Source organism: Canis lupus, chromosome 2 (genome assembly GCF_048164855.1).
Source record: "Canis lupus baileyi chromosome 2, mCanLup2.hap1, whole genome shotgun sequence".
Taxonomy (NCBI): Eukaryota; Metazoa; Chordata; class Mammalia; order Carnivora; family Canidae; genus Canis; species Canis lupus.
Window position 1 is genome coordinate 74651986 of NC_132839.1, and position 12709 is coordinate 74664694.

Below are 12709 nucleotides of genomic sequence, written 5' to 3' on the forward strand. Positions count from 1 at the left end.
AATGTGATGCCTCCATTGCCAGCTCATAACTCTTAGGGGATAGATCTCTTATTTTCTCTTTTTAATGGTACTTTTTAATGAATATGGTTTTTAAAACTTATATTCCAGTTTTTCTAATTTACAGATGTGGTGTTCACCTATGAACAGACCCTTATCATTCTTTTTTTTTTGACAAAAGGTAATGGTTAGGGTATGGTTTTAATGATTTGTATTTTTAATCAATAGGCAGCAGCCTTGGGGACAAATATTATTGATGAAGATGGCCTATTAAATCTGATTCGAACCATGCCAGGCAAGAAGTCTAAGTACGAAATAGCAGTTGAAGCTGAGGTTTGTATAAAATGAACTTGATTTATTTCAGTTGGTATATATAACAACTTTCTTATTTCATAGAGATGTTTCGTGAGTGGCTACAGGCCTGTTACCTAAAAGATTAACTTCCCTTTCCACCACAGATGAACCTACCTTATTTCCTTCTGAGCGGGTGGATTTTGATTTAGACTGTCTTCTTTGGTGTATTTTCTTACCTTTCTTAAAGGAGTATGAAGAGAGCGAGAGCACAATATAGTGCACCTACCATATCTACTTATTAAACTTTCCACATCTTGCAGTGATTTATACAAAGGTTATTGCTTTTAAGAGTTCTTTGAAGGATATGTCATAGATACCAGCATGTTATGTCCTTTTCATTTAGAATTTATTAACTTATTAGGGCTTTCTCAGGATAGAGGCCCGTATTAGTTTTAGCAAAAAGGAAAAAAAATTGTCTCATATACTCAATTGTGGGCTGGCCGCGTCTGATGTCAGAACTACTGGGTCTGGAGACCACAGACTCAGGACTCTTTCAGTTTCTGTTGCTGTTTTCTGTTTTGTCGTCCTCATTCATTTCCACTCTATTCAGGACTTTTTCCACATACAGGACACAAGGGTGCCAGTGGTCCAGCTTTAATGTCCCCAAGCTCTGTCACCCAGGTAGTGAGGTGATCTTCCTACTTATTGCAGTTAAACAGTCTTGGGGAATTATTGGGATTGGCCCTTCACCCAGTGTCCCCTAATGTGAGCTACTTACATAACCAACCAGAAGTTATCAAAGCTGGGAAATTAACATTGATACCATACTATTAATTAAAAGTACCGGTGTTATTCAAACTTCACATTTTTCCCCAATTGTCCTTTTTCTTTTCTAGGATCCCAAACTGCATTTAGTTGTGGTCTGTTCTTCATCTCCTTCAATCTATGACAGTTCCTCAGCCTTTCCTTGTCTTTTTATGGCCTTCAAGAGATAATTATTTTAGAGAGGGAGTGAGCATGTGCACATGAACAGGGAGAGGAGCAGAGGGAGAGGGAGAGAAGAAGACTCCCCACCGAGCACAGGACCTGTCATGGGCTCAGTCTCATGACCCTGAGATTATGAACTGAGCTTAGAAGCTTAGCTGACTAAGCCAGCCAGGCACCCTGGCCTGAGACTTTTTTTTTTTTTTTTAAGATTTTATTTATTTTAGAGCTAGCGTAGGTGGGCGAAGGAACAAAGGAAGAGGGACAGGAGACTCCATGCTGAGGGCAGAGCCCAGTGTAGGGTCCTGATCCCAGGACACTGAGATCATGACCTGAGCAGAAATCAAGAGTCCAGTGCCTAACCAACTAAGCCACCCAGGCACCCTCCAGACTTGAGACTTTTGATGAGTACTAGTTAGTTCTTTTGTAGAATGTCTCATAGTTTGTGTTTTTTGATGTCTTATGATTAGATTTGAAGTTACACATTTTTGGCAGGAATTCCACAGAAGTGGTATTTTGTCCTCAATGCATTATATTATGTATGTTAATATGCCTTTTAATTTTTTTTTTTTTTTTTTAGAGAGGTGGGGGCAGGCAGAGGGAGAGGAAGAGAGAATCTTAAGCAGGCTCCATGCCCAGTGCAGAGCCTGACTTGGGGCTTGATCTCATGACCCTGGGTCAGTATGTCTTCCTGTTAGTGAGGTTAACCTTGATTAAACTGGTTTCTGACTGGTTTCTCCACTAGTAAAGTGACTATTTTCCCGTTTGTAACTGATAAATATCTTGGAGACCATGTTAGTACTATGCTAATAACCTATTTCTCCTCAAACTTTCATCCACTAATTTTCAGCATCCACTCACTGGCAAAGAGGCATATTTTTTTTTTTTTCTTTTTTGAGACTTTCACCCATAAAATCCAGCCTTTTAAAATGTATGTCAGAGATTTTTAGTATATTCACACAATTGTACAGCCATCACCAGTGTCTAATTTTAGAACATTTTCATCATTCCCCATACCCAGTTAGCCCTCATTCCTCATCCCCAGCCCCTGGCAACCACTGTTGTATTTTTTGTTTCTATGGATTTGCCTGTCCTGGACATTTTAAAGGGAAACATGCAATTTGTGACCTTTGTATCTGGCTTCTTTGACTTAGTATGTTTTCAAGGTTCAACTGCACTGAAATACATGTGTCAGGACTTTGCTCCCTTTCTTTTGGTGATTAAAATTCCATTGTGTATGCATACCACATTTTGTTTATTCATTCATCAGTTGGTGGCCATTTTGGGTTGTTTCTATATTTTGGTTGTAATAATAATGTAGTTTTGTAATTAATTTATAATCATAATTAAATATAATGCTGCTGTGAATACTTGGGTACAAGTTTTTGTGGAGGTGTTAACTTTTAATAAATCAGAAAGCTAGAAAAAAATTTACCTTGGATTTCAGGCTGATTATGGAATACTTATCATTTGTAAACTGATATGTTCTCACCTAAAAAATTGCATTTGGGTGCTTTTTGGTGTGTTTATTGATAATTTTTATAAAGTTGGGAAAGTGGTGATTCCACAGCAGCAGGGTTCATTGTAAAAGTGAGACCCACGTTGGGTGGCTCATTTGGATATCCTGAGTTGCCCTAGAGAGTACAGTTAGCAGGATAGACATTTTGTGTATCTTATCAGCTTTCTATTTTCCTCACTTTTCCAATTTTAAAGATGAAGAAAGAAAAGTCCAAATTGGAAAGAACACCTCAAAAAAAAGACCAAGGAAAAAGAAAAATTAGCCCAACTAAGAAGGAATCAGAATCTAAAAGAAGTAGACTTACTCCCAAGAAGGACAGCTCTATAAAGTCCGTAAAAAAGGAAACAAGTGTGCTTTGGAGATGCCTGAACTTTGAGGAGCAGGTGGCTGAGGAGACAAATGACGACAGCCGGGCTAGGAATTTGGCCGGTGACAGCAGTGAAAACAAAGTGGAAAATTTGCTCTGGGTGGATAAATATAAGCCAACTTCTCTCAAGACCATAATTGGACAGCAAGGTGACCAGAGCTGTGCCAACAAGCTCCTACGCTGGCTCCAAAATTGGCACAGGGGTCCCTCTGAAGACAAGAAACGCGGTGATTTTACAGCTTCGTTCATTTTGTGTGTGTCTGTCACTGTGTAATTGCTCAGTTCCACATACGTAAGAAAGTAAAATAGTTGTCTCGTTCATCTCTCAGCAAACACTTGTTGAAAACCTGCTCTGAGTCCAAGTGCTGTACTAGGCCTCAGAGGTGCTGTTGTGAACAAAACCGTCTCCCTCAAGGAGCTCAGTTAGCCACAGACATAGATGAACCAGCAATTAAGATATGTTGTGCCAAGTACTGGTATAGGGGTCAGCGTAAGGTGCTAAGGGCATGGAGTGTGTGGAGGAAGGGAGAGCTAAGCAAAGACTTGGAAACTAAGTTTCCTAGGGGTTAGCTAGGTGAAGGGAGGGAGGAGCATTGTGTGGGAGAGAATACAGGTACCAAGGTTCGAAGATGTGTGAGTGAGCCACTGAGAGTGCCAAGGAGACTTGGGGGCTGGCAGAGTGTGCAAATTAAAAGCCAAAGCATGCTTACAGAGTAGGCTGCCTAAAAATCCTGGCAGTGTTTGCTTTTAGCAGGTCTGAGCTCTGGTTTCTGTGCTTCTTTACCGTGTATTTGTCGTGCAAAATGAACAGTACAAATCTGTATTTAATGTCCAGGGTATTATTGAAACTGAGGTTTCAGTTTCTGTGAGGTTTCATCTGTGATGTTAATAGTGTTTTCTTGAGCTTCACCAGCAGCCTTAGAGGATATTGTGTGAGAAATAAGGCAAAATTTAGTGAGCATCACATTGAATTCCTGTGGTGATGACTGGGTTGTCCATGTCCAGCTGGTCACTAGACATTGGCCAATGTTGTCATCGTGTATGTATTGAGCACCCCTGATGTGTCAGACACGCATGGGATAAGGGGAGAAGAATGCTCTAGAGTTGGGCTCTACAGGATAGTTGCAGACACACCATCTTCAATTCATTGTTTTTGTGATCATGTAGCTGATGATGCTTGCTGACATTTATTGAGGCATCTGGCTCTGCGATCAGAATGTTTATCTTTACAATATCTCTGCCAGGCACATTGCCATCGTTACCCTCATTTTACAAAGGAGGAAATAGGCCCAGGAGGTTAAATCACTTCTCCCAGTTGGTGAGCGGTGGAATTAGGATAGCTGGAGTTAGGATTGGAGCCCAGATACTCTGCTTCCTGACCTGTGCTTTTATAGAATAGGAAACTCATAAAATTATGGTTTTAAATCAGAATTTCAGAGTTAGTTGTAGTGTGTTATTATGGGTATAAGTGAGGTGGGCAGTAGAATTTCACTAAATGATCTGGAAACTCGTTTATGGTTTGTAGAAAATATTCTACAAATTTAGAAGTAAACTGGAGGACTGTGCTTGATTTTCAGTGTATGCACAGTGATTCCTGCCATTCCTGCATTTCTCTTAGATAACGTAGGCTAACACTCTGGAACTTCTTTTTTCTTAGCAGCAAAGTTTGGTAAGTTTGCTGGCAAAGATGATGGCTCTAGTTTTAAAGCAGCGCTGCTCTCAGGCCCTCCAGGTGTTGGCAAGACCACCACAGCTTCTTTGGTTTGTCAGGTGAGTGTTCTGTTATAGTGCAGTTGGAAAGCTAACCCAGGAATGGGCATGTGTAGGAGATAGACACGTGTGTGTTAGTAGGTCTGTGGTATATGTATTTTAACCTTCTGTGTAGTATACTTTCTAAAGTCAAACTGTTAGAATTTACTTTGGTTATGGGGATATTTGTCATTTTCATCCTTTTTTAATATTGATAATTAAAATAATAGGTCATATTTATGTATGTGTCAGGCAATGTGCTAATAAGCCCTTGGATGCATTATCTTTTAGGTAATATAAATGTGTCTTTATAGACTCTTATGGATATAAATATCTTATATATTCTTGTAAAAATCCTTTGTACTGAATATACGTATTCTTACCATCCTCATGTGACAAATGAAATGGGCTTAACAGAGGAAGCTGGTGGCAGAGTATGAACTCGGGTAGTCTGAGCCTGCCTTTGCTCTGGTCTCTACGGCTTCCTTATTGAGACAGAGAGAGGAGGAGTCCTTAGAGCAAACCAGAGTTCATGTATCAGAATGTGAAATAATAAAGTGGTATCAGAATGATAAAATGAGGGATTTTTAAGCTTGTTTTAAATTTATTACTGGATTTCCCAACCCTTGTCTTATAAGCTGGTGGTTTTGTTTTGTCCCTGTTTTATATTTTGAGCATAAATGTTTAGCTGGTATAACGGCTATATATTTTCTATTCTATTATAAATATTAAAAAAAACAAAAAAAATTTTTTTTCCTGGTCTCTACAAATTGTGAACATGACTCTTTTCTCCCTTTATTATTATCATTATTTTGGAGGGGAATTGCTTTAAGGCATTTTATAATGCTTATGATCAATTTAATCAAATTTGGGAAATGAGCCAGAATAACTTGATTTTTCATAGCTTGGTAAGAAGATTGTGTATTGGGATGGTTTGATAATGAATGGTTTATCTTTATCTTGAAGAGTCAAGAATTATTTTTGGTATCTTATAATTAATTCTATATCTGATATTAAAATCTTGGGATGGGTGTATTTAATTCTTTATAGGACTTTAAGAAGCAAACTTATTAGTAAAACCGCTTCTAGAGGAGTGATTTATCAGCTATGGTTTTAAGACCGAACTTATGTTTGTGTATGTGTGGTATATATGTATATATTTAAAAAATCTCTTTATATTATGAAGCATATTATCATATCATCTTTGTCTTTTTTATGCCCTCTTTCTTCATTAATTGCCTTGTTTTTTGGGAGAGTTAATTTGCATTGTGATAGTAATGGTTTCCAATATTTTGTTTAGGAATTGGGATATAGCTACGTGGAACTGAATGCGAGTGATACTCGGAGTAAGAATAGTTTGAAGGAGGTTGTTGCTGAATCACTGAATAATACCAGCATCACAGGCTTTTATTCAAGTATGTGGGTATTTGAACTGTTTTTCTTTGTTTTTCAAGTTCACTTCAACATTTAGAAACCAGAATTGAACATTACTATGTGCCAAGCACCCTGCTAAATCCTGGGGCTAATGATGGAACTCTTACAGGACAATAGTCCTCCCACCTTTTTTTCAGGTCTTAGAGGTTTCTGAGAATGTGTTAAAGTACATATATGGATATGTTTATGCATTTTTGCACATTATTTTAGAGGATTCATAGTGAATTCAGGGTGATGAGTGAGGTAATAAAGGCCTGTAGATGAAGTGATTCAATTTGAAGCACTAGGGAAAGCCAGGATAATGGGTGACATTTGTTTGACAGATCTTGAAGGATGGAAGAGGATCATTTGTGGTAAAAGAGTTCATATAGGCAAAGATAGTAGCAGAGGAGAAGAAACTATGAAGGTGCCACTATGTTTCTGGCTATAGCTGGTGGTCTAGTATGGCCAGAGTTGATTGGAAAAATAAGATGCTCAAACTACAGACTCACTAGTGCAGGTTTAGAACCTAAAGTCGTTATTGCATGATCACCTGAATTCTTGGTATTTTCAGTGGTGTAGCAAATCATTATTAAAAGGATTTGCTCAGGAAACGTCACTCTGGTTGGTGGGAGTGTTAATTGATACTACTCTGGAGAGTAGTCTGGCCGTATTTCTCAAAAGTGACATTATACATACCCTTTAGCCCAGAAATTCTAGCCTTGGAATTTAGCAATTGATATACTTCTATATATCCAAAATTACATATATAAGGATATTCACGTAGTATGATTTATAATAGCAGATGATTGGAAGCATCTTCGTATTTTAATAGATAATGGTTAATTATGATACATGTGTAAAATGGGATATTGTTAAACAGCCTTAAAAAATGAGGTGTTCTATATTTACAGATAAGGAACAAATCACCAAAATATATTGAATGATAAAACCAAGATGTGTATTTTTACACACATATGTTTTTAATATGTATAGGGATACCTGAGAGGGCAAAGGTGGGAGGGAGAATTTATTTTCATCTGCATATGCTTGTACCTTTTGCATTTTGTACTATGGACCTCTGTATTGTCAGTTTAAAATGTTTATGTGTTTTTTTAATAAAGCAGCAGTATTTGAGCAATTGCTCTTTTTTGTTGCATCCCATAGCTTCTCAACATGGGTCAGATGGAGCAGCCCATTCAGTAGGCTCAAAACATGCTCTTATCATGGATGAAGTAGATGGCATGGCAGGCAATGAGGACAGGGGAGGAATTCAGGTAAGGAAAGCACTGTAGTTTTGCAGTTTTACTGTTGATTTTTTAGTTGTAGGTTTTTTTTTTTTTAATATTTAAAGAACTAATTATACTGTGATATTTACAATTAAAGCATTTTGCTGAAATTTTCAAAACCTAAAATACTGTGTAGTATTATTGTTTTTTTTAATTATTTTTGTGTTGCAAATTTGCCTTTCAGGAATTAATTGGCCTGATAAAACATACAAAAATTCCCATTATTTGCATGTGCAATGATAGAAATCATCCTAAGATTCGTTCTTTGGTTCATTATTGTTTTGATCTTCGTTTTCAAAGACCTCGAGTTGAACAGATTAAGGTATGATGATTGGAATTTTTTTCTCCATCACACTATCCTTTTTACTTTTTGGTCAGTTTTTAAAAGTATCTGATAAATTTTTTAAAAATACCTGATTATGTGAATTAAAAAAATTTACGATTCCCCTTTGTTAATTTCAGGGTGCTATGATGTCTATTGCATTTAAAGAGGGTTTGAAGATCCCGCCTCCGGCTATGAATGAAATAATTTTGGGTGCCAATCAAGATATCAGACAGGTAAATGGGATAGGTATTATTAACAGTTGCTGATTCTTTTGAATTAATGCCTTCGACTTTTCAGAGTTTCACCTTGACCATGTCTTATTTATGATTTCTGTTAGGTTTTACACAATCTGAGTATGTGGTGTGCACGCAGTAAGGCACTAACCTATGACCAGGCCAAGGCTGATTCTCATAGAGCCAAAAAGGATATCAGACTGGTAAAATAAATTTCCATTTACTTTCTCAAGCTAAAGCATTTCTTGTTCTGTTCATATTAACTTAATAGAAGTAGTTATTATAGTTCCTTGATAACGCCTATTGAACCTGTGGATATTTATAATAAGAAAGACAGCTGCTATAAAAGATTTTCTAGTTCAGATTAATTTTTCTTCAAGGACTGTTTGTTAGCATATATTATGTATAAATTATGAGATATAGAAGTTTTAAATTATATTCATGCTTCAGTAGTTATAAAATGGCCTTTTCAGAGTCCCTTATGTATAGATTTCATGTTTTGAAGTTTTGGAACTTTGAGAATAATCTATTTCAAATGGCTTATCATTTAATAACCTGTCTGAAACTTGAAACTAGAGGTCTAAGAGCAGTTTTAGTTTCATAGTGAGATTTAGCACACAGTACAAAGACTTCCCTTCTTATTCTCTGCCTCCAGACTCCTGCAACCTCTTCTTCTATCAGTACCCCCACCAGAGTGATACATTTGTTATAGTTGAACCTACATCATTATCACCCAAAGTCCATAGTTTACATCAGGGTTAGTTCACTCTTGATACAGCTTCCATGGGTTTTGACAAATGTATCAAGCTTTTATCTACCATTGTATATCACACAGAATACTTTCACTGCCTCCTGTTTATCCATCACTTCTTCCAACCCCTGACAATCACTAATCTTTTTAGATTTTATTTATTTATTTTAGAGAGAGAGCATGAGCCAGGGGGGAGAAGCAGAGAGAGAGGGATAAGCAGACTTTAGGTTTAGTGTGGTGCCCGACACAGGGCTTGATCTCATGACCCTGAGGTCATGAGCTGAGCCAAAATCAACTCAGCCGCCTAACTGACTGAGCCACCCAAGGCACCCCAATCACTAATCTTTTTATTGTCTCTAGTTGCATCAGTTTTCACAATGAGTCATGTAGTTGGAATCATACAGTATATAAACTTTTTAGGTTGGCTTCTTTCTTTTTTTCTTTCTTGAGAGAGTGAGCGAGTATGACTGGGGGAGGGGCAGGGGGTTAGGAGAGAAAGTCTTAAACAGGCTCTATGATGCAGGGCTTTATCTCACGACCCTGACATCATGATCTGAACCAAAATCAAGAGTTGGATGCTTAACCAACTACCACCCAGGGGCCCCCAGATTGGCTTCTTTGAATTAGTAATACTCATTTAAGGTTTCTCCATATATTTTCTATGGCCTTATTATAGCTCATTTCTTTTCTGTGCTGTATAATATTCCAGTGTCTGGATGTACCAGTTTATTCACCTTTTGAAAGACATTTGGATTGCTTCCAAGTTTTGTCAGTTACGAATAAAGCTGCTGTAAAGATCCATGTGCAGGGTTTTTGTGTAGTATGTTTTCAGTTTATTTGGATAAATACCAAGGAGGACAATTGTGGATGGAATGGTAAGAGTAGTTTTGTAAAAAATACTGCCAATCTGTCTTCTAAATGACTATACCATTTTGCAATCCTGCTAGCAATAAATGAGAGTTCGTATTGCTCCACATCTTTGCCAGCATTTGATGTTGTCAGTATTTTGGACATTGGCCATTCTATTAGGTGTGTCCTTCCCTTTTTTTAGGGCCCGTTTGATGTTGCCCGGAAAGTGTTTGCAGCTGGAGAGGAGACCGCTCACATGTCACTTGTGGATAAGTCAGATCTCTTTTTTCATGATTATTCAATAGCACCCCTCTTCGTCCAGGAGAACTACTTACATGTGAAACCTGTAGCTGCAGGGTGAGTGTTCAGAATTAGTGAGGGATAGAATTCATACCCTCCTGGCACAGCGAAGGCCATATACCTGGGAAAGAGGGGTATGAGATACGGACAGTGGTGTAATCCAGACTGGTTTATTTATGCAGGGGCGACATGAAAAAGCACTTGATGCTTTTAAGCAGAGCAGCAGATAGCATATGTGATGGTGACCTAGTGGACCGTCAGATCCGGAGTAAGCAAAACTGGAGTCTTCTGCCTACACAGGTAAGCACAGGGCTCTCCTTAAAATGCAGACTCTGCTTTAGTTAAAGAGAACAAAATAGCTTTTTAGTTCGTAGAGTTATTTGAAATACCAGATAAACATATGGCTCTTAGGGCAAAAATAAAGTCTTGTTCTAAATTAAATCACTCTGTGGTCACAATTGTGATTTCTTAATAAAAATTTTTTAAAAAGCCTTATTTTTCAGGGTTTCAAAATGTTTTATGTAAATTGACATAGGGAAATAGGAACATTAGATTCTTGACGTAAGTAAGATGTCAGTCAAAAGTTTTATTTGCTCTGCTTTACCTTAAGAGTCCATTTCTTTTTTGTCATTTTTTGGCTCTCCTAGTTGAAGTAATGCAACCAGGGCAGGTCAGCAGCTGATATGTGAGTAATAATAAGCAAGGGACTTTTGGGAGGCCTCCTCCTCTCTTAATTCTACTTATACATTGTTGGAAAACAAAAAATAAAGATGCATTCTGGATGTAAAGAATCCTTTCTATTATGTTTTACAAGAGTTCACTTTTTATTTTTTTATTTTTTATTATTTTTTAAAGATTTTATTTATTTATTCATGAGAGACAGAGAGAGAGAGAGAGAGAGAGGCAGAGACACAGGCAGAGGGAGAAGCAGGCTCCATGCAGGGAGCCTGATGTGGGACTCGATCCTGGGACTCCAGGATCACGCCCTGGGCAGAAGGCAGACGCCAAACTGCTGAGCCACCTGGGGATCCCCAAGTGTTCACTTTTTAAACTAAAAATTGTACCTTTAAGAATTTATCCTAAAGAAATAACTTTAAACATAGGAAAAGATTGCTGTACAAAAATACTATATTAGTTTTGATACTCTAAGACATTGGAGAAAATCTCCATGTCTAGCAATAGGAGAATGATTATGATAAATACTCTTGATGGACTATTACGCAGTCCTTAAAATTATTTATAAAGATTGTCTAATATAAAAAAAAAGATTGTCTAATATGAAAAAATGCTTATGAGAGAATATTATTAGAATAAAGCAGGATACAAAATTTATGTGTAATTCCAACTTCAAGAAAGTATAAGCCCTGGATAAAGAAGATATTCAAGAATACCTTTTTAAAAATCTTTTCTTGGGGCACCTGGGTGGCTCAGAAGTTGAGCGTCTGCCTTTGGCTCTCAGGTTGTGATACCAGGGTCCTGGGATCGAGTCCTGCATTGGGCTCCCTATAGGGAGCCTGCTTCTCCTTCTGCCTATTTCTCTGCCCCCTCCTCATGAATAAATAAATCAAATCTTTAAAAAATAAATAAAAATCTTTTCTCTAGTGTCGGTTTACTTAATACTCTATTCAGTTTTCTATGCTTTGATCTACCTGTGCTGTTAATAGTTTATGTTAAAGACAGTCATGTTCCTCTTAAAATCCTTTGTGCATCAAGTTTCTTGGGGTCAGTTGGTGCGGAGACCTAGTTAGCAAGATCTCTCTCAGGGCCATAACGTGTTTTGGACTTATCTGTTGTTTTCTCTGGGAGTAGCTTCCCCTACCAACAGATGAGAGACAGAGGGAAGGGGTGTGATGCCCTGGAATTAGGTGCCTAGGACAGTGTGGCTTCGTTTGCCAGAAACGACTCAGAAGCCAACAGCTGTGTAGGAAGCAGCTTGGTACTGAATTCAGATTGTGGACTGCAATTGATTTTTTTTTTTTTTTTTTTTTAAGGCCATTTATGCCAGTGTTCTTCCTGGAGAGCTAATGAGGGGGTACATGACCCAGTTTCCTACTTTCCCAAGCTGGTTAGGGAAGCACTCATCTACCGGCAAACACGATCGTATTGTACAGGATCTAGCACTGCACATGAGTCTCAGGTAAGTGGTATTAGTTCATGTCTGGCATTTTATCAGTATAGCATATTTAGCTTTTATCCAGTGAGGATAGTGTAAATTAAAAGATTTGTGTTTTAGTTGTGATTTTATTGCTAACTAGATAAATGACCCTGGATAAGTTCCTTATATATTGTGGGCCTGAGTTTTATTATCTATAATAGGTATAATACTTGTTTTATCATTTAAAAGGATACTTTGAAGATGAGCACAGTTGGTAGATGTGCCATAATTTTAAGATAAATATTGAAGCTATGTAAATCTGAGGTAGTGCTACTATTTATTATTGTGACTACACCTATTACTTGTAGGGATACATAATGTCTCAGCTTCCAAATAATTTAATAGGAAGAAAGAGAGACTATTTAAATAAATGAACTAGTTTTTACCTATCCTAGTAATAAACTGAACTAGTCATTTATGATCGGGGACACAGTTTAGCATATAACAACAGGAGGCAGATGTGCAGATGATTGAAAAATCAGTG

General features: G+C 37.5%; 2 protein-coding genes across 23 annotated transcripts in view; one reads left to right on the forward strand and one right to left on the reverse strand.

Annotated features, from left to right (window-relative positions):
• The window catches only part of WDR19 (WD repeat domain 19), a 172412-nt gene that overhangs the window by 65641 nt on the left and 94062 nt on the right, over nt 1-12709 (reverse strand). For 7 of the 21 annotated variants that reach the window (XR_012021666.1, XR_012021662.1, XR_012021655.1 and 4 more), the window contains one exon: nt 1718-10402. The exons of 10 other annotated variants lie outside the window; for them this stretch is intronic. The gene's annotated coding sequence lies outside the window, so the exon portion shown is untranslated. Of the gene's footprint in view, nt 1-1717; nt 10406-12709 lie in introns of those variants that run through there. 4 more of the 21 variants (XR_012021685.1, XR_012021613.1, XR_012021602.1 and 1 more) reach the window with 1 other exon arrangement.
• The window catches only part of RFC1 (replication factor C subunit 1), a 72879-nt gene that overhangs the window by 54338 nt on the left and 5832 nt on the right, over nt 1-12709 (forward strand). The window contains exons 12-22 of one of the 2 annotated variants that reach the window (XM_072807378.1): nt 226-330; nt 2989-3388; nt 4819-4931; nt 6211-6325; nt 7491-7600; nt 7797-7934; nt 8075-8170; nt 8275-8373; nt 9973-10127; nt 10253-10370; nt 12062-12207. In XM_072807378.1, the coding sequence (XP_072663479.1) occupies nt 226-330; nt 2989-3388; nt 4819-4931; nt 6211-6325; nt 7491-7600; nt 7797-7934; nt 8075-8170; nt 8275-8373; nt 9973-10127; nt 10253-10370; nt 12062-12207 (1595 nt within the window). The remainder of the gene's footprint in view (nt 1-225; nt 331-2988; nt 3389-4818; nt 4932-6210; nt 6326-7490; nt 7601-7796; nt 7935-8074; nt 8171-8274; nt 8374-9972; nt 10128-10252; nt 10371-12061; nt 12208-12709) is intronic. The other variant, XM_072807381.1, reaches the window with a different exon arrangement.